Source organism: Rhamphochromis sp. 'chilingali' (assembly GCF_963969265.1).
Source record: "Rhamphochromis sp. 'chilingali' genome assembly, chromosome: 7".
Lineage (NCBI taxonomy): Eukaryota > Metazoa > Chordata > Actinopteri > Cichliformes > Cichlidae > Rhamphochromis > Rhamphochromis sp. 'chilingali'.
The window spans coordinates 28127490-28151051 of record NC_137934.1 but is presented as its reverse complement, the minus strand read 5'-3'; the positions used below and the strand labels follow the sequence as shown (position 1 = coordinate 28151051).

The 23562-nt window shown below is 43.0% G+C and overlaps 1 protein-coding gene across 1 annotated transcript; it reads left to right on the top strand.

Annotated features, from left to right (window-relative positions):
- The first annotated feature begins 1418 nt into the window (after positions 1-1418).
- LOC308399353 (uncharacterized protein) lies at positions 1419-13398 on the top strand. The gene has a single exon (XM_080886575.1). The coding sequence runs from the start codon at positions 1747-1749 to the stop codon at positions 6265-6267; it is 4521 nt and encodes a 1506-aa protein (XP_080742701.1). The 5' UTR covers positions 1419-1746; the 3' UTR covers positions 6268-13398.
- Positions 13399-23562: the final 10164 nt, after the last annotated feature.

Below are 23562 nucleotides of genomic sequence, written 5' to 3'. Positions count from 1 at the left end.
GCAGCACCAACCACAACTGCAACAGGACAAACCACAACAACTGTGTCACCAGCAACAACGACAACAGGTGCTGCAAGTACGACATCTAAGGTACCAGCAACAACGTTGGTCGCATCAACCACATCAAACGTTGCTCCAACCACAATAACAACTGCTCAAACAACAACAGCTGCTCCTACCACAACTGCAGTGGCACAAACCACAACAACTGTGTCACCAACAACAACAGGTCCTGCAACTACAACATTTAAGGCACCAAGTACAACTGCCGTAACATCAGCCACAACAACAGGTGCTCCAACCACTATAACAACTGCTCAAACAACAACAACAGCTGCTGCTACCACAACCAAAACAACACCAACTACAACTGTTGTAGCACAAACCACAACAAGTGTGTCAACAGCGACGACAACAGTTGCTGCAACTACAACATCTAAGGCACCAACTACAACCACAGCTGCATCAACCACAACCATAGCTGCTTCAACTACAACGACAGCACACACCACAACAACTGTGTCACCTCCAACAACAACAGGTGCTGCAACCACGACTGCAGCGGCACCTACTACAACCGCAGCAGCACCAACCACAACAACAGTTACTCAAACAATGACAACACCTGCACTACTTACATCACCAAGCACAACTGCAACAGCACAAACCACAACTGTGTCACCAATAGCAACAACAGGTGTTACAACTCTGACATCTAAAGCACCAACTACAACGGCGGTGGCATCAACCACAACAACAGCTGCGCCAACCACTATAACAACTGCTCAACCAACAACAAAGGCTGTTTCAACCACAACCGCAGTGGAACCAGCCACAACTGCAGCAGCACAAACCACAACAACTGTGTCACCAACAACGAAAACAAGTGCTGCAACCACGACCACAGTGGCACCAACAACAACCACAGCAGCACTGACCATTACAACAGTTACTCCGACAACGACAACAGCTGCACTACTTAAAACTATTACACCACCAAGCACAACTGCAACAACACAAACCACAACAACTGTGTCCCCAACAACAAATACAGGTGCTGCAACTATGACATCTAAGGCACCAACTACAACCGCGGTGGCATCAATCACAACAGCAGCTGCTCCAACAACAACAGGTACTGCAACCACGACCACAGCAGCACCAACCACGACCGCAGCAGCACCAACCACGACCGCAGCACCACCAACCACAACCGCAGCACCACCAACCACAACAACTGTGTCACCAACCACAACAACAGGTGCTGCAAGTACGATATCTAAGACACCAGCAACAACGTTGGTCGCATCAACCACATCAAACGTTGCTCCAACCACAATAACAACTGCTCAAACAACAACAGCTGCTCCTACTACAACTGCAGTGGCACAAACCACAACAACTGTGTCACTAACAACAACAGGTCCTGCAACTACAACATCTAAGGCACCAAGTACAACTGCCGTAACATCAACCACAACAACAGGTGCTCCAACCACTATAATAACTGCTCAAACAACAACAACAGTTGCTTCAACCACAACCAAAACGACACCAACTACAACTGTTGTAGCACAAACCACAACAAGTGTGTCAACAGCGACGACAACAGTTGCTGTAACTACAACATCTAAGGCACCAACTATAACCACAGCTGCATCAACCACAACAATAGCTGCTTCAACTACAACCCCAGCACACACCACAACAACTGTGTCACCACCAACAATAACAGGTGCTGCAACCATGACCACAGCGGCACAAACCACGACTGCAGCAGCACCAACCACTACAACAGTTACTCCGACAGCGACAACAGCTGCACTACTTACAACTATTACACCACCAAGTACAACTGCAACAGCACAAAAGACAACAACTGTCTCACCAACAACGACAACAGGTGCTGCAACAACAACAGGTACTGCAACCACGACCGCAGCAGCACCAACCACAACTGCAACAGGACAAACCACAACAACTGTGTCATCAGCAACAACGACAACAGGTGCTGCAAGTACGACATCTAAGGTACCAACTACAACCGCAGTGGCATCAACCACAACAACAGCTGCACCAACGACTATAACAACTGCTCAAACAACAACAAAGGCTGTTTCAACCACAACCGCAGTGGCACCAACCACAACTGCAACAGTACAAACCACAACAACTGTCTCACCAACAACGACAACAGGTGCTGCAACTATGACATCTAAGGCACCAACTACAACTGCTACAGCACCAACCACAACAACTGTGTCACCAACAACGAAAACAGGTGCTGCAACCACGACCACAGTGGCACCAACAACAACCACAGCAGCACTAACCACTAAAACAGTTACTCCGACAACGACAACAGCTGCACTACTTACAATTATTACACCATCAAGCACAACTGCAACAGCACAAACCACAACAACTGTGTCATCAACAACGACAACAGGTGCTGCAACTATGACATCTAAGGCACCAACGACAACCGCGATGGCATCAATCACAACAGCAGCTGCTCCAACAACAACAACAACTGCTCCAACAACAACAGGTACTGCAACCACGACCGCAGCAGCACCAACCACAACTGCAACAGGACAAACCACAACAACTGTGTCATCAGCAACAACGACAACAGGTGCTGCAAGTACGACATCTAAGGTACCAGCAACAACGTTGGTCGCATCAACCACATCAAAAGTTGCTCCAACCACAATAACAACTGCTCAAACAACAACAACAGCTGCTCCTACCACAACCAAAACGACACCAACTACAACTGTTGTAGCACAAACCACAACAACTGTGTCAATAGCGACAACAACAGTTGCTGCAACTACAACATCTAAGGCACCAACTACAACCACAGCTGCATCAACCACAACACTATCTGCTCCGACTACAACGACAGCACACACCACAACAACTGTGTCACCACCGACAACAACAGGTCCTGCAACCACGACCACAGTGGCACCAACCAAAACAACAGTTACTCCAACAATGACAACAGCTGCACCACTTACAACTATTACATCACCAAGCACAACTACAACAGCACAAACCACAACAAATGTGTCACCAACAACAACAACAGGTCCTGAAACTACGACATCTAAAGCACCAGCTACAACGGCGGTGGCATCAACTACAACGGCGGTGGCATCAATCACAACAGCAGCTGCTCCAACCACAACAACAACTGCTCCAACAACAACAGGTACTGCAACCACGACTGCAGCAGCACCAACCACGACCGCAGCAGCACCAAGCACAACAAAAGTTAGTCCGACGATGACAACAGCTGCACTACTTACAACTATTACACCACCAACCACAACTGCAACAGCACAAACCACAACAACTGTGCCATCAACAACGACAACAGGTGCTGCAACTACAACATCTAAAGCACCAACTACAACGGCGGTGGCATCAACCACAACAACAGCTGCGCCAACCACTATAACAACTGCTCAAACAACAACAAAGACTGTTTCAACCACAACCGCAGTGGAACCAGCCACAACTGCAACAGCACAAACCACAACAAATGTGTCACCAACAACGAAAACAGGTGCTGCAACCACGACCGCAGTGGCACCAACAACAACCACAGCAGCACTGACCACTACAACAGTTACTCCGACAACGACAACAGCTGCACTACTTACAACTATTACACTACCACGCACAATTGCAACAGCACAAACCACAACAACTGTGTCCCCAACAACGACAACAGGTGCTGCAACAACAACAGGTACTGCAACCACGACCGCAGCAGCACCAACCACAACTGCAACAGGACAAACCACAACAACTGTGTCATCAGCAACAACGACAACAGGTGCTGCAAGTACGACATCTAAGGTACCAACTACAACCGCAGTGGCATCAACCACAACAACAGCTGCACCAACGACTATAACAACTGCTCAAACAACAACAAAGGCTGTTTCAACCACAACCGCAGTGGCACCAACCACAACTGCAACAGTACAAACCACAACAACTGTCTCACCAACAACGACAACAGGTGCTGCAACTATGACATCTAAGGCACCAACTACAACTGCTAAAGCACCAACCACAACAACTGTGTCACCAACAACGAAAACAGGTGCTGCAACCACGACCACAGTGGCACCAACAACAACCACAGCAGCACTAACCACTAAAACAGTTACTCCGACAACGACAACAGCTGCACTACTTACAATTATTACACCATCAAGCACAACTGCAACAGCACAAACCACAACAACTGTGTCATCAACAACGACAACAGGTGCTGCAACTATGACATCTAAGGCACCAACGACAACCGCGATGGCATCAATCACAACAGCAGCTGCTCCAACAACAACAGGTACTGCTCCAACAACAACAGGTACTGCAACCACGACCGCAGCAGCACCAACCACAACTGCAACAGGACAAACCACAACAACTGTGTCATCAGCAACAACGACAACAGGTGCTGCAAGTACGACATCTAAGGTACCAGCAACAACGTTGGTCGCATCAACCACATCAAAAGTTGCTCCAACCACAATAACAACTGCTCAAACAACAACAACAGCTGCTCCTACCACAACCAAAACGACACCAACTACAACTGTTGTAGCACAAACCACAACAACTGTGTCAATAGCGACAACAACAGTTGCTGCAACTACAACATCTAAGGCACCAACTACAACCACAGCTGCATCAACCACAACACTATCTGCTCCGACTACAACGACAGCACACACCACAACAACTGTGTCACCACCGACAACAACAGGTCCTGCAACCACGACCACAGTGGCACCAACCAAAACAACAGTTACTCCAACAATGACAACAGCTGCACCACTTACAACTATTACATCACCAAGCACAACTACAACAGCACAAACCACAACAAATGTGTCACCAACAACAACAACAGGTCCTGAAACTACGACATCTAAAGCACCAGCTACAACGGCGGTGGCATCAACTACAACGGCGGTGGCATCAATCACAACAGCAGCTGCTCCAACCACAACAACAACTGCTCCAACAACAACAGGTACTGCAACCACGACTGCAGCAGCACCAACCACGACCGCAGCAGCACCAAGCACAACAAAAGTTAGTCCGACGATGACAACAGCTGCACTACTTACAACTATTACACCACCAACCACAACTGCAACAGCACAAACCACAACAACTGTGCCATCAACAACGACAACAGGTGCTGCAACTACAACATCTAAAGCACCAACTACAACGGCGGTGGCATCAACCACAACAACAGCTGCGCCAACCACTATAACAACTGCTCAAACAACAACAAAGACTGTTTCAACCACAACCGCAGTGGAACCAGCCACAACTGCAACAGCACAAACCACAACAAATGTGTCACCAACAACGAAAACAGGTGCTGCAACCACGACCGCAGTGGCACCAACAACAACCACAGCAGCACTGACCACTACAACAGTTACTCCGACAACGACAACAGCTGCACTACTTACAACTATTACAACACCAAGCACAATTGCAACAGCACAAACCACAACAACTGTGTCCCCAACAACAAATACAGGTGCTGCAACTATGACATCTAAGGCACCAACTACAACCGTGGTGGCATCAATCACAACAGCAGCTGCTCCAACAACAACAGGTACTGCAACCACGACCGCAGCAGCACCAACCACGACCGCAGCACCACCAACCACGACCGCAGCACCACCAACCACAACAACTGTGTTACCAACCACAACAACAGGTGCTGCAAGTACGACATCTAAGACACCAGCAACAACGTTGGTCGCATCAACCACATCAAACGTTGCTCCAACCACAATAACAACTGCTCAAACAACAACAGCTGCTCCTACCACAACTGCAGTGGCACAAACCACAACAACTGTGTCACCAACAACAACAGGTCCTGCAACTACAACATTTAAGGCACCAAGTACAACTGCCGTAACATCAACCACAACAACAGGTGCTCCAACCACTATAACAACTGCTCAAACAACAACAACAGCTGCTCCTACCACAACCAAAACAACACCAACTACAAATGTTGTAGCACAAACCACAACAAGTGTGTCAACAGCTACAACAACAGTTGCTGCAACTACAACATCTAAGGCACCAACTACAACCACAGCTGCATCAACCACAACAATAGCTGCTTCAACTACAACGACAGCACACACCACAACAACTGTGTCACCTTCATCCTTTCTAAGGATTTTACCAAAAGGTTGATTCTGTTCATCTTGTTGAAATCTCCCAATTCTTTGAATCTTTGGGCTGAAGGAAGGACAATACTCGGTGTATAAATGCTCAATCAACAATCATTTATTTCCATACAATTCAACAATAAGAGCATTACAACGTCCGGACGGGAGAGATGCTACCAGAGGGTCAGGCACATGTCTCAAAATGGTGACGGGTTGCTCAGCTTTTTATAGTCTCTAGTGGCCCCCAGCTAGTCGTAAAAGCCAAAACATCACATTTTTTCTCTGTTACAGCGCCTAAGTTATGACCTCGGCAGTTGTTTCTCTGCTTTCTGTAAGGTGGGGGTGTGGAATGTGGTCTATCTATCTCCCCTGTCTTTAGACACAGAGTCTCCTGCTTACAACCTTCTCTTCATGATTCAACAATTAAGCATGTCAAGAAAACAGTGTAACACATTCCCAGCAGATCAAGGATACAGAGTGATGCACATTTATCTAATGAACTAATATGTGAATATGTTCTGTTAACTCAAAAGTATAATGAGAACTAAACTACATACAGCTCACACACTCTATATTAAAGGGTATAATGTGATCTACAGCAGTATTCTAATTCAACTACTTTGATTACATATATAAGGTAACATATAATAACAGAATAATCTAATAATTCCCCCTTTTGATCTCTGAAAGAGATCACTTACAACATGCACTCCAGGGTCGCAAGGTCCAGGTTTTCTTGATCCTGAGGCCCTCTGTCCCCCTTTAACGGGTGGACCATATGTGGGATGACCTCTGTGTTCACGCAGTTCAGATGCAAGCAAAGTTAGATTTACAACCATAACAGCAGTTACAGATGACACTCCCATCACTCCCCAATTCTCCCACAGCTTTATTTTGGTGCTCCAGTTTTCCACTCCCATTTTAATGCCACCTTATACCTTTCAAATGTACTTAGACTAGAACCTCTGTCTAAGGAGCTTTTAACCTTTATTTTTATTGCTGCAGCTACCAGTGTCTTCCAGTTGGGTGATTCTCAGCTTCTTTCTTCGACCTCCGGGGTTAGACCACCCTTTAGTCATTGCACAGTTCTGGGGATTATTCTGCCCCGATTTCAAACAAGGATCTGTGTGTTTTGGGTTCACCGGCGTGTCCCCCTTTTTGCCAAGAGCCTCTTGAACCTCGTTGGTCTGGTGTTCCTGGTTTTCGCCAACCCCTTCATGGTTATTGCTGTGTTTGTGGGATCCATCTTCTCCAGGAGCCCAAACGTCATGACACTTGACCCCAGTTGCTGTCTCGGCAGTCCCTACATCTGTCTCTGCTGTGAAGGGTCCTCACATCTCCGTGTCCCCGTCTGGTGTCTGTTCCTTTCTCTGCAAGAGACAGAAAACCAAAACACCTCTCTCCCTAGCCTTGATAATCTAATATTGTTATCCATTGTTGTTCTAATGATTCAAATTTGGTTTAAAATATTATGTTCAGAACCTATTCTAATCATAATCTATGTGTGTGTAAAAGAAATCAAAAATTAATGAACCATTTCTAAGTCTACCACATTATAAGCTTAAGTTTTACCATAGCTAAATTATTAAACACACAAATAAAGTCATAAAATGTTCATAACACCATTGTTTGATGTTCGGACTCAACTCCCCCTTTTTGACACACTCCCATGTGTCAATTCATTGGAGCTAGACACTTAAAAGAGAAGGTTAGTGACATCATATCTGGTAACTGGTCCATCCAGAGCTGTAACATTTTGAAATGTACATACAACAAGCCAAACCACACCTTGGTCACACCAACCCTTTTCTGCCCCGAAGATGTCCAATGCCATCCTAGTCTGGACTGTCAAAAGTGGCTTTAACGCTGACTATCCTGACAATCCATTTTATAACGTTTCCTGGTCAGATTTGCCAATCTCTGCACCAGGGTTTTAAACTTTTCGCCATTTCCATTAGTTGTTATTTTTATTTAGTTTCGACTCCAGATTTTCAATTTTTACCAGTTGTAATTAGTTTTTACCAATTCTTTGCTAGTTTAGTCTAGTTTTTATTTTCTGAAAATCCTTAGTTTCAATTTAGTTTTATTTGTGTTTTGCAAAAATTAAGTGTAACAAAATCCCAGTTCCATCATATCAGTCATGCTCTTCTGGTTATCCTTGGGTGTTGAGACTAATAACTGTTACAGTTTTTTACAGTCGCTAACAAGCGCCTACCCATACTTCAGATACCTTTTCTAAACTCTTAACACAGACCCACACCTACAAAACACAATTGGCCAAATGGATAATATCCTTCCCAAAAATACACTTTGTTAAATATATACTAACTCCTCATTTCAAAATTAGAACACATCTTTCTCTGCACACACTAACTGTACAAAAACACTATAAATCTGACTCAAAATGAAATTAGTCTGTCAAAGAATAACACTTGTTTTCACTTCACAAGGTACATGCAGTCAATCAAAGTACACCAGGTTTCAAAATACTGGCTATCATTGACATTACAAAAACTGCATAGACATTTATGTTTCAGTTTCACAGGTATTTGCATGCGAAACATGCAATCCACCATATTGACACCAGAAATGTCTTGGTTGGTAACTGTATGTCCACATGTACAGTAATGTTCACATTCAAAAGCATTCCAGTAATAAGCAAACAAGTTTTTGTTTCTTTACTGTTTACCACAGGAGGTACAGTAGAAACACGGTATGATAGGACAGAGAAAGTTTTACAGTATTGCTTACAGTGAACAAAACATCCATGAAACACACAAGAGCATTCTGAACAAAAAAACAACAGCAAAAAGCCAAGATAAAAAGGGGGGGAGGGGGAGGGGGGCTATAAAAAGGCAAAAGATTTGCATCTAATCTCTGCGATCTTCAGGGTTAGGCCACATGTTTTCATCAACATCACATCTGATGTTATCCAAGTCGATGCACCTGGGATAAAACCGCCTGGTATGTCGGATCCACCGACATATCATTGCAGAAGCAGAGGTTTTTATACTGTATCTAAGGTTTGGGATATTGTTTTTGCTATTGTGGGATGTTGTGTGTTAACATTCGTAGATACTACAAAAACAGTTCATGATTTTGCTGGGAGGTATAGCTTGTCTGTTAAGAAAATGTAAGCATTGTGGAAATGTGTTCACTGACTGCATATTGGGTGAACACGACATGAAATGTGTGACTGGTATGGCCACAACAGACCGATGCTGTGCTAATTGTGTTTAGAGTTTTGCAAATGTGACAACTGTTTGGACAAACGCTTGTTAGCGACTGTAAAAAACTGTAACTCTTGCCGCACCGTGTGGTCCTAATTTTGGTTGAAGTGAATTGATAACCTTTTGAAGGCGATTGTTTCACACCTTTATTTAGATGTCCCAGTCCTGTTGTCTCGGGATACATCACGCTGCCTTATCTGGGGTTAGCTGTTTTCTGGGGATGCGGGTTGAGTGGGTGAGCTCTTCAAGGAGGGGGAGTGTGCTCCCCCTGATGAGGTCTTCTAGGTAAGCTAGGTTAACCTTCTTGTGTGGGCTTTTCAAGTGCACTTTAAGGTTAGTGGGACTTTTAGTTTTATAAATGTCCCTCATGACCCCCTAATGACCCAGTATTTCATTTTTGCACACTGTAGTACACATTTTAGTTTTTGCTTGTAGCTCGCATACTCTACTTGCCACTCCTCTAATTCCTGATGTTTCTTAGAGAGGGCAACAGTACCTTTAAAATTATATCACATGTGTGGGGGTGTGGCCTTGCCAATTGTTTTGCCCACCTTTTCAAAATGGCTGGCGTGCCCACAAGCACATTTCATGGAAAAAGAAAGGTAATCTTGATATTTACATTTAAAATGTTTTGTTAAACTCAGATTTTTATTTTATTCTTTTTGCAAGTACCCCTCCTCGGTGGCGAGAAACTGTTGGTGTGGTCAAGTGGGTGCTCTAGAAACAAACGCTCAGGACAGAACAGTTATCAGTCATGTACTTCCTACAAATTTTGCATATGTTTTATTCCATATTGATCCTCTGAGTGTAATGGTACATTTTAATTTGAATTTATCCAAACTAAACACAATATTTTCTTTATTTACTTTGCTCTTGTTCTTTTGCAGTACCACATCCTATCAAATGTCCCTGTCGATTATATTCTACATTTAATAACTTACTATTTCAAGTGAGAACCTAAATCATGTGGACCAATGTTTATTATTGCATATCTCTATTCTGAATGTGGCCAGTCATTCATAGGTATTGTTCAATTTTGGCGATTTTCCTCTATAAAATTTAATTGACTTTTTACAGTGGCCTGCTGTGGTTAATAGTAACATATTCCAGTCATGAGTGGTATCAAAAGTCTTCTCCACTGTAGCATTTGGCATTCCCAATAATATAACATGATACCTTAATCAAAACACAGTTAATATAGCACAGTTTTCTTGATGCAAACATCAGTAACTCAAAATCAGCAACCACAGTGTTAAGTCTGCAGTTCAAACTTATGTGAAGCTAGAGTCTCCTCCTCCAGTCTCTCTTATCCTCCTGCTCCTGAAAAAACAAAACAAAACAAAGCGAAGCATCCACCCTTCTCTTGTTGGCTGGGTGAATTGTTTATGAATTGTTTATTGGCATTTACTAATCCTAAAGTGGGTGCAGTCATTGTCTCAGTATCAAGTCAGTCAAAACTTTTAGTCGTCAGTCCATCACAGTCCATTCGCATGCATACCTCCATACACATTCATACCAGATGTTGCTGATAATGGAGTCTCCCGCGCAACCTATTCGAGCCTCCATCACCAGCAAGATGACGTCATCATTTTAAAGGAAAACAATTCCTTGTTGTTTTTTGGGCCGGATTGACTCGGTGCAATCCTTTTAGATCAGTGTTCCCTATAAGTGAATTTCTCCCAAGCCAATTACAATCATGGAGAAGCACACTTTGCAACTGTTTACAGTAATAATATTTTATAGCGCTTTAAATTTCAATCTTTCAGGCCTTGTTTAAAGAGCTGATTGTTAAATCATGAACTCACAAAATATCAACATATCACCACCGGTGGATCACACCTCTCAGATGTTTTTTCTCCAGTGCACTGTAACAAAAACGAAAACAGACATAACCAACAAAATACTACTAAAATAACACAAACTAGGGCCCGTTGCAGACATGTCCAAGCATAAAACTATCCCTCTCTCGCTTACGAGAAAGAACACAAGCCAAAGCTCACTGATAAAATCAAGCTAGCGCTAAACAAAACCAAACAATCAACCAGAAATTCACAGGAACATTTTGCTTCCTGCCGGGACAATATTGTGTGGGAATGAGAACCTCAGGTGCTGTAACACCTTTTGTTCCTCCTTGAATTAAAACTCAATCACAGAAAATGCCGTACTCCGACCTAAAACTTACACTATTAATTCATCATTTTCACTCTGTGCCACTGTTCCTCATCAGGGCTGTGTGAAGCACAGCAAAGAATTCAGTCAAGGCCTTGAGCCATAAACAGACATCACGCACAGACATTGTTTTCATAACCAAACTTTTTTAGACCTTATTCCTAAAATCTACATAAATGCCCTCTGGGTGACATATAACACATTCTAAGTAATCAATGGAAATCAATGGCTCCTCATAAAAATTATGCATTGGGATGTTTGTGTGCAGCATTTTGCATATCAGCATAAGCAAAGCATTCTTCATTGCATCAGCGTGTATGTGTGTGTGCGTGTGGATCACTCTTCATTGCACAAGCGTGTGCATGTGTATGTGTGCATCACTTCTCAGTGAATCAGCATTCCAATGTGTGTGTGTGTGTGTATGTGTGTGTGTCATTTCTCACTCAACGAGTGCACGTGTTTATGTGTGTATTTCACTTCATTCTGAATCTGTGTGTTTGGAGACGTGTGTGTGTGTGTGTGTGTGTGTGTGTGTGTGTGTGTGTGTGTGTGTGTGTGTGTGTGTGTGTGTGTGTGTGTGTGTGTTTGTTCATCACTTTCCTGTTCTGGTGTTCTGGGTAAACCACTGCCCCCCTCCTTTTCAGTTTGTTTGCGACCATTGCTGCTGCTGCTGCTGCTCAAAATTCAGTCCGTCCTGGTTCTGACCCCAATTAGGGCAGTCCTTTCTCCAGTGTCGATGTTCACCGCAGGTGAAACCTGCATCTTCTTCTGTGTTTTTGTCCATTCTGAGGTGCCTTCTGTCCTCAGTTACTCCTCTTGTCTCGGTCACGCCCTTTTTCGCCACCCGATCATCCGTGTTGGTCCATCACTGTCCTGCACAGTGTGAATGCAAAGTTATCAAGGTCAGCATTCTTTCGCTCGGCCTTACTTTTCATTCGGGCTTGGCGGGCGTCTCTTTACAGCTCTGTCAGCTGACGCAGTCTGGGAATTTTCCCCCGTGTAGTGAAACAGGCCTTAGGTTTAGTGCTCTCCGTCTCGGCTGCATGAGATCACATTCCTGCAGGTCTGTTGACATTCTCAGGTCGTTGTTGTGGGTCCAGCTGTTGCAGCATTTGGTCAGTGTCACGTATGGGGGAGAGCAGGAGTCCAGTCAGCCTCGGCTTTCAGGGCCGGCAAAGCAGCCTGTAATTAAATATGTATAGAAAAAACAAAAACAAAACAAAACAAAAACAAACAAAAAACAAAAACAAACGAACAGGAAAATGTTGTTGTGTTGGCTGTGTTATTCAGAGGGGAGACAATGGGGCCAGGCCCTGTGTCAGCCTTCTCTCCCCCTTTTTTTTGTTTTTTGTCTCCCGATATAATCAACTCCTAACCCACCAAGTTGACAGGACAACACCGGTATATGTTAAAATTCTTAAGATCATGTTTAAAAGCCCAAAAAAGGAACTTTCTTTCATTCAGTAATCACTTTTATTAATCAATCAACAGAAAACATGTCACAATTTGAATCTTTTAACCACTAAATTTGTTGTGTCTTGCCTGGTTGGTTAGACCAGTGTTCCTTTTTTTTTTTTTTTTTTTTTTTAGTTAAATTGTTGTCCTGCAACCCAGAGGGTTTCTTTGTCAGTAATGTATAGACTTCATCATTTAAGTATGTTAATTTTTCTTTAACCTTGCTGGAAAATCTTCACGTGTTCATGAGTGTAAGCTGTTTCTTCATTGCGTGTATGTGCATTTGTATAAAAGCAGGTTAATTTTATCTTTTCTCAAACTAGGCGTTACCTTAAAAGGAGCCTTTCTCTCAGATTTCTCTGCTTGTGTGTGTTTTTGTTTCACCTTTTTGTTGTGATGCTCCGGACGCCTTCCCAACCTCCACAAGTCCGTTGGCCCCAATTTTATGTGTTAAAACTTCTCTTAATTTCTCCTCTAATTCTCTCCTCGCTGCTGTCTTTTTCACAGCTGCTGATTCGTGCTGGGTGTGGTTCCCATTACCTATAATTTTGCTTCGGCCGCTGTGCTTGTGGGGGCAGTTGGTCCAGGTCCGCAGCTTCCTGTATTAACACACTAAGAGATTTATTTTAATTTCATTTTCATCACTTTTAAACCGATAAGCAGGCAACACGCCTACCTTGACAGCGTAAACTGTACGCCAGTCTCCCAACACATTCCTCTCTGTACTCCTCCATAATTCTCCACTGCACACCTCTTACTATCTCTCCTTTTTATTTTTATTACACCACAGAGTAATACACCCAATTATGCCCGTCTATCTCTATGTGGCTCCAAATTCCCTCTTTATTTTAATTTCACACTTGTCAGGGGACAGGCACACAACAATTTCAACCACTGAAACGAGGAATTCAACCTTTTTATATTTCTTTACTAATCTAGACTCAATGTTTGTTCGCAAAATGTGTCTTGTTCTAGTCCGGAATAAATGTGAACCCGTGATTACACGGCCGTTCCAGTGTTATTTCCGTAGCTATGCGGGGGCCCTCACCTCCCCAAGTCACCACCTCGGCACCCAGACGACGCCGGTCCTGGCCACGCGTCCACGGACAGGAGGGTCGCCACTCCTAGGGCAAATGTTCCACAGGTACACTAGGCATCAACCTTTGATCCTAAAATGTGTATTTGCTCTAATGTCCTCCTAATCAAACACATCAACCGTCACTGTCACTGTGTTCACGCTTCACACTCCACACAAAAAACACACTCAGAGCGCGCCTCACTCACACTCTCACTCAGTGCGCGCTTTACCCACAAGACAGCACCCAGAGCGCGCCTCGCAGCTTCACACACACTCTCTCACCCAGAGCGCGCTTTCACACTCACCCACAACACTTTTCCTCAGCGGGAATTTTACACAGAAACCTCTGAGCTCAACTATTAGATCTTCTTAAAGCACACTGCACCATAGACCAAAATACCCCTTTCTCTGCGCCTATGACCGCCACCACGGGGCAAAGTCGCATCATAAAAGTGATGCTTGCATCCCCGAAGTTATACCTGACATCATAAACCAGGTGTTGCTATGTACTAAATTTTTACTTTGTATTATGACCGCAGCCCTTTATACTCGACTGACGCCACAAACCACCGTCAAAACCTCTATCAAATGTACTAAAACTAGCACCAACCACTACTGCACTTCACGGCCGCACCACCGGAACACGCCGTATCATAAACCAAACCTACGGACGTGTTTCGCTCTCGCGTTGCCAGCGTTCAACTGCACCGTGAAGCCAGCATCTGCTTTTCCTTAAATCAACTTCTATTTCATAGCCGGCAAAAGCCAGGACGTCACTGACACCATAAACAAAATAAACAAACCTCGACTTCAATGTACTGGACTAATGGCCGCGTCTTCAGAATAAATTCTAATGTATTATTGCTACAGAAGCCAGTATTAGACAAAATTAAATGTGGAAGGTAAAGTGGCTGCAACTAGTCCAACGTAGTATAGTATGTTATTAGTATCTCGGTAGAAGCAGATTACTGCAACTAGTCCAACGTAGTATGTTATTAGTATCTCGGTAGAAGCAGTTTACTGCAACTAGTCCAACGTAGTATGTTATTAGTATCTCGGTAGAAGCAGTTTATTTAACACACTGGAATTCAGCCTCAACTTATGTTGTTAGTATCTTGCGCCAAAAACCAGACACCGACAAATTTACTGTGAAAATACATGTGACTCAGCGAACAGATTAATTTGGAAAGCCCAATATGCACATTTGGTATTTATAATACAACAGGCTGTGCTTACCTTTTTATTTTTGGACCGGTCCTCTGTTCACTTTGCCCCACGATCTCACCAAAGGCCAAATCTACACCTCCTCAGCACACCAAAGATCCGGGTCACGGCACCAAGTTGTTGAAATCTCCCAATTCTTTGAATCTTTGGGCTGAAGGAAGGACAATACTCGGTGTATAAATACTCAATCAACAATCATTTATTTCCATACAATTCAACAATAAGAGCATTACAACGTCCGGACGGGAGAGATGCTACCAGAGGGTCAGGCACATGTCTCAAAATGGTGACGGGTTGCTCAGCTTTTTATAGTCTCTAGTGGCCCCCAGCTAGTCGTAAAAGCCAAAACATCACATTTTTTCTCTGTTACAGCGCCTAAGTTATGACCTCGGCAGTTGTTTCTCTGCTTTCTGTAAGGTGGGGGTGTGGAATGTGGTCTATCTATCTCCCCTGTCTTTAGACACAGAGTCTCCTGCTTACAACCTTCTCTTCATGATTCAACAATTAAGCATGTCAAGAAAACAGTGTAACACATTCCCAGCAGATCAAGGATACAGAGTGATGCACATTTATCTAATGAACTAATATGTGAATATGTTCTGTTAACTCAAAAGTATAATGAGAACTAAACTACATACAGCTCACACACTCTATATTAAAGGGTATAATGTGATCTACAGCAGTATTCTAATTCAACTACTTTGATTACATATATAAGGTAACATATAATAACAGAATAATCTAATAATCTGAAGTTAGCGTTTTCAATGGGATAAACATTTCATCACTCATCCAAGTGACTTCTTCAGTCTAACCTGACTGCAGCTTTCCCCAATCTTATAAACAATACATTTGCACAATAACTGAAACCAGCCCACTGAATAAACAATGGGCTGTGAGGTCTTGATGCATGCTCAATCATCCAGGTAAGTAAATCACAAAAAGTTGATTCTGCTCATCTGGATGTAGTGTTTTCAGTGGGAGAAACATTTTGTCACTCATTGGGGGTGATCGTGGCTCAAGAGTTGGGCGTTCGTCTTGTAATCGGAAGGTTGCCGGTTCGAGCCCCGGCTCCGGCAGTCTCGGTCGTTGTGTCCTTGGGCAAGACACTTCACCCATAGCCTACTGGTGGTGGTCAGAGGGTGGCGCCAGTGTCCGGCAGCCTCACCTCTGTCAATGCGCCCCAGAGTGGCTGTGGCTGCAATGTAGCTTGCCATCACCAGTGTGTGAATGTGTGTGTGAATGGGTGGATGATTGTGTATAGTGTAAAGCACTTTGGGGTCCTTAGGACCAAGTAAAGCGCTATACAAATACAGACCATTTACCATCCAAGTGACTTCTTCAGGCTACGTCCACACTAATGCGTTTTCGTTTGAAAATGCATTGTTTTCGCTCCTTTTTGGCCTCCCGTCCACACTGAGACGACGTTTTCGCTCATGGAAAATGCAGCATTTTGAAAACGCATACATTTGAAAACGGTGCTTTCGCGTCGCAGTGACAGTGAAAACTGAGTCTTTCTAAAACAATGACGCATGTTAGTCATATGATGCAGACATGTGACCAATTAACTAAGATACCAGAGGGCATTATACAGCAGTTTTTTGTTTGCTCTCAATTTTGACAGCCCTATTAAAGATTAATATCAGTCTGTACATGCTCCAGATAGCTTTTCTTCAAATTCTTTAACTCTCACTCGCTTTTTCAACTTTGTACTTTTGTGTTACTCGCAGCAACAACTCCACCTCATTGTTAGTCCATTTAAAAAACTCGGTGCTTTCCTCAACATTTTTCAGCGACATTTCAAAGAGCCGGAAAGTAAATAAGAAGCAGTCAGAAATGAGGCAGGTCGAATCTTCTTGCATTTCACGCATGCGCAATACTGGAACGTAAGCATTTTCGGCTGTTTCAATGTGGACGCGCAACTCTGTGAAAATGACTTAAAACACTAGTGATAGGTTTGTAGCTTAAACCTATTCGCTGAAACGTTGAAGACGATTTAATTACACAGCAAAGCAAGACACAAGTAGGCAAACTTCTTGGTGTTACTCATGCATGAGGGAGGCCTGCCTGGAGCCAAGTGTCGTTCCACCCACTTGACCTCCGTCAGACTCTCGTCCGCTCCCCAGTAACATTGCTCTTTTATTGAGGTTACATGAATATACATAGGTTCATTAACAAATGATGTCTACATACGCACAAAGACTACCTTGCCTGTGCATTGTGTGTGTGTGTGTGTGTGTGTGTGTGTGTGGGGGGGGGGGGGGGGGGGGGTCAGAGTGTGACCCCATGAAGACTCCCCAAAGCTGGTGCCAGGAGTCAGTCCATCTAAACAAAAGGCTCTTACACTCAAACAGATATACGTGTGTTTGCTATACCATATATCAACAAGAGAAGATACGACCTCTCCTAGGAGGTGTGTGATCTATGCCAGAACAGTCTATAGAGCAGTGAAAGCACCCCCCTCTTCATGCTACACAGAGTTGTTACAGACCTCCTAGGATGAGACATTCTTTCAATCTACAACTGATTATCTACTTCTAAGCATATGTGAGTAAATATTTCTAAGCATAAATGACAATGAACAATACAAATCTAACAGCTAGTGTGGACGCGGAGCGTTTTCCAATGAAAACGCCGTTTTCAAATCTATCCGGGCTAGTGTGGATGTACCCTCAGTCTCAGATGACTGCCGGTTTCCCCAACCTTAGTTCATTTGCATACTGACTGAAACTAGGAAACTAGGACCACTGAATGAACAACGGGCTGGGAGGTCAGTTCCTTGATCATTAGTATGCAAATTATCATGACTATTGATCAACATCCACTGATCAGAGCTCATTGATCAGCAACCACTGATCAATGGCCATGAGTACCATTCACATAGAGTTGGGGAATGGCTGCAATCACAGCAATATAAGATGGTGACCATCGTCCCTGTACCCAAATCCTCCACCATCTCCTCATTGAACGACTGGCGACCTGTAGCCCTGACCCCCATCGTAAGCAAATGCTTCGAGAAGCTGGTCAGGGACTTCATCTGCTCTGCACTACCCGACTCACTGGACCCTCTACAGTTTGCATACCGCCACAACAGGTCCACTGATGATGCCATAGCCCTGACACTACACACTGCCCTGTCACACCTGGAGAAGAGAGACACGTATGTGAGGATGCTGTTTGTAGATTACAGCTCAGCATTCAATACCATCGTTCCCTCGAAGCTGGACAGGAAACTGCAGGATCTAGGACTGAGCAGCTCCCTCTGCAGCTGGATCCTTAGCTTCCTGTCTGACAGACGCCAGGTGGTCAGACTGGGCAGCATCACCTCATCCCCCATCACACTGAACACTGGTGCTCCACAGGGGTGTGTACTGAGCCCTCTCCTGTACTCACTCTACACCTACGACTGCACAGCCACTAACAGCTCCAACATCATTGTGAAGTTTGCGGACGACACTACAGTGGTGGGTCTTATCACCAACGGTGATGAGACGGCTTACAGGGAGGAGGTCAGCGCCCTGACCCACTGGTGTCAAGACAACCATCTCACCCTCAACGTCGCAAAGACAAAGGAGTTGATAGTGGACTTCCGGAGGTGCAGAGAAGTACACACCCCCATCACCATCAACGGCGCTGCTGTGGAGAGAGTGAGCAGCTTCCGGTTCCTTGGCGTACACCTGGCTGAGGATCTTACGTGGTCAGTACACACAAACAAAACAGTGAAGAAGGCGCAGCAGCGCCTCTTCTTTCTCAGGAGACTGAAAAGATTCGGCATGAGCCCCCGCATCCTCAGGACCTTCTATCGCTGTGCCATTGAGAGCATCCTCACTGGATGCATCACCACCTGGTATGGCAACAGCACCGCCTACAACTGCAAAGCTCTCCAGCGAGTAGTGCGGTGCTCTGAACGGATAATTGGAGGTGAGCTTCCCTCCCTCCAAGACATCTACAGGAAGCGGTGCCTGAGGAAAGCGGGGAGGATCATCAAGGACTCCAGTCACCCCAGCCATAAACTGTTCAGACTGCTTCCATCAGGAAGGAGGTTCTGCAGCATCCGGTCCCGTACCAGCAGACTGAGAGACAGCTTTTTCCATCAGGCCATCAGACTGCTGAACACGTCATAGACACCTCAGCTTCACTACTGGAACTTCAACATTATGCACTCCACACTGTATATAAATGCCACTTGTTTTGCACATATTCAACTCTGTATATTTTATATATTTTATTATTATTATTTTATTTTATTTTTTTACTATTTAATTTGTAAAAATGTGTATACACACACACACACACACACACACACACACACACGTAGGAAAATATTTAGTATACACATCCAGAAATGCATACACTATTATATATTGTACATATATTTATTAGTTTCAGGTTGGCCATTCTTGTATTTTGCTCGTTTGTGTTGTTGTGTTTGCACATCTCTGTTGCTTGTGGGGCTCGCACACAAGAATTTCACTCGCATGTGCTGTGCCAGTGTGCCTGCACATGTGATGTGACAATAAAAAGTGATTTGATTTGATTTGGTGAAAGATGTATCCTTAGGCCCCTTCCTCGATTCAAAGATGGTCTTTCCCGTTTCACGAAAATGGCCTCCTTGTCTCCCCGCTCAGACCAGCCGTCAGAACAGTTGAAACATATTTTTTCTAAACACAGCATCTCTGTGGCTTTTAAACCCCAAAACACACTGCGCCGAAAATTGGTCCACCCCAAGGATCGGGTCCCCCAACATAAACAGAGTACTATAGCGTACGCTGTTAAGTGTCAGGAGGATTGCCAGGATTTATACATCGGGAAAACCAAACAACCTCTGGTGAAGGGGATGGCACAACATTGAAGAGCTACCTCGTGAGCTCAGGACTCGGAAGTCTATTCACACCTACAGGCCAGTGGACACTCTTTCAATGATGAGGATGTACACATCCTGGACAGAGAAGCATGCTGGTTTGAGCGGGCAGTCAAGGAGGCCAGACCATCTGGTGCAACACTCCATCACTCTCCTTCTTGGTTCTGTGTGCTTTCACTGTTAAACAAATCCCCCAAAGAAACACCAGCAAAGAGATGTGTGTGCTACTCAAACTGTGGAGACACATTAAAGTTTTAGCAATTTTCCAGTTGTTAAGGCAATGATGGACAGTTATTTCTCTTTACTTAGCTTACTGGTTCTTGCCATAATATGAATTCTAACAGTTGTCAAATAGGGCTGTCAGCTGTGTACCAACCTGACTTTTGCACAACCCAACTGATGGTCCCAACCCCATTAGTGCCTCTGTCAGTGCGCCCCAGGGCAGCTGTGGCTACAATGTAGCTTGCCATCGCCAGTGTGTGAATGTGTGTGTGAATGGGTGAATGACTGAATGTAGTGTGAAGCGCTTTGGGGTCCTTACGGACTAGAAAAGCGCTATACAAATGCAGGCCATTTACCATTTACCATTAAGAAGGCAAGAAATTCAACAAATGGACCCTGACAAGGAACACCTGTGAAGTGAAAACCATTTCAGGTGACTATGCCATGATGCTCACTGAGAAAAGGCCAAAGGTTTACAGTGCTGTCAATCAAACAAAGGGTGGCTACTTTGAGGAATCTAAAATATAAGACATATTTAGAGTTATTTATCCATTTCTTCTTTGCTACACAATTGCATCTATCTTGAGTCAAATATTTGATGTCTTCAGTATTTATCTACAATGTAGAAAGTAGCAAAAATACAGGAAAAGCATTACGTTTGAATGCAATAATAAATCTGGTACTTACACACTTCAACAAAATGAAAAAAGGAACAACCATAGTAATAAAGGACTCATCAGGGAAGCGTTTCCATAAACGGTATAAATAATGTTTTCAGAAAGTTTTATGTGAGCTGATACAAATCTGACCATGTCCCAAATACAGAAGATATTCACAAATTCATCAGTAGTATAGATCCACCTCATTTACTGCAAGAACAAACTAGGATGTTTGATAAGCCGATATCTCCAGAAGATCTATTTTGCGCTCTTTATCAAATCTCAAATAACAGAGCACCTGGGCCAGATGGCCTCCCTGCTGAGTTCTACAAACATTTATAAACAACTATTTCCCCCTTATTTATAAGAAAGGTCGAAGAATTTATGACTAGCTCCAGATTTCCTCCTCTTGTGAATACTCCAATGATCACCCTACTATTAAAACAAAATACAGATCCCACTAACAGCTAATTACAGACTGCTTTCTCTCATAAATACAGACAATAAAATTATAAGCAACATGCTGCATCCCACCTATGTCAGCAGTCATCCACCCTGACCAGGTTTTCTTAAAGGCAGACATACAGCTATCAACATTCGTGAATTATTCAACTTAATGAAGCTTTCGCAATGTCAAAAAAGTAAAACTATAATCATATCACTTAATGCAGAAAAAGCAAGGTATTTTTGTTTGCACTACTCATGTATCTTTCACAAAATATATGAATACATTTGCTATATTTTGTAACTTTCCACCTAATTTTATTATTATATCTAAATATATATTCTCATAACACTAACTGTTATTTTTAATCATAAACTAGCAAAAACGTTTAGTTAATACAAGTATTACAAATACTATCTTCTTATGGCAATAATAGTGTAGGACCAATGACCTACTAAGAACAAGCAATGTAGGTATATGATTTTTGTAAGCGACCTGCTGGATGTTTTTTTGCTTGGAAAAGTCCGCTCTCCATCCGCTCTCCTTGCATAAGCGATGAATAGAGAACTGTAAGTGCCTACATCAATAAGGCATGTACAAATATTTTATAAAAAATCTAAATCGTATATATTTGTACATTTGGCAGGTCAACTGAGCCTTAAATGGATGTAAGATTAGAATGGTGTGGTACAATAACATTTTACAGCAGCACATGTTCTCTATTTGCTTGCAAGTAAACCTAAATTAATATTAACACAAGGGATCTTATTTCAATTTATATTAATTACTCTAATTAACCATTATGATTGTTATTATTATTAAATAATTAATAAAACTCAGAAAGTTGAGTGACTTTGTCTTCAAAAAGAAAAAAAAAGCCCATTTCATTTTTATTTATTGAATTATTTATTGTCATTCATCCATGTCAGTCATGTGAGGTAAGCACTGATGATGAGTACACCAATAAGTTTGTCTTTTATTTGTTGTGCTGAAAGAGCCTGTTTTTTAAATGTAAGGAGGAAAAAGTCAAGTTAGTGTTAAAATGTTGAAAAAAGTACCTGTGCAATCTTTGGAATACAGATAGTGGTTGAAATGACTAAATTATATTTGGTGTATCTAACTTTTTTCCAAATTCGCTCATATAAAATAAGAAAGAACCTTACACTATACAAATTTAGCACAATTTACAGACAATTATATTGTGTATTTCTACTGTGCTGAGAGATTTCCTTCAAATAAAAAGTATAAAGGGCAGTAAAAAGTTATTCATGTAAAACCTGAAAGATCAACACCGGAATGTACCTGAAAATAAATGTCCGTTTTCTTTCTTCAGTTTCATGACATACAATACATTGTGTATTTTGGTTTAATAGCATGTGTGTTTGTATTATTGCTGTAGATTTTATATGTTTTATATATTTTAAAGTTTTAAAGTTGATCTACAGCATTACATCTTATTTTATAATGATGTTATGTGTTAGTATCACACTATTTGTGATTAAACACATGGTGTGAACTAACGCTATGGTTACGTTATATATTGAGCATATGCCCCAATAATACAAAGAAGAAGAAACTGATATATCTATTAAGAATTATGTCACTTTTCCTGGGTCTGTTGACCCAGCGTTTTAAGTCTTAGTTTATTTGGATGTAAATGTTTATGTTTAAGTTCATTAGGTTAGCTAAGTTCATTAGGTTAGCTAAGTTCATTTGTTTATTAGATTCCACTTGTGTTTTCTACCCCTGTATTCAGTGGCGGTCTTAGCCTGTTTGGCGCCCTGGGCGAACACTCCATCTGGCATACCACACATGTCCAAAGGTCATGAGAGAGGTTGTACCTTGTCTTACTGATATATGGTATGGTAAACGCATCTGTATCTGTTTAAGTATAAGAGCCCTTTGCTTAGGTGGACCGCTGGACTCCTAGCACTAGCTTTGGGGAGTCGTTCACAGGGTCACATCTTGACCCACATT

Coding starts and splice junctions, on each gene's coding strand:
- LOC308399353 (XM_080886575.1), top strand. CDS start 1,747: ATGACCACAGCGGCACAAACCACGACTGCAGCAGCACCAACCACTACA.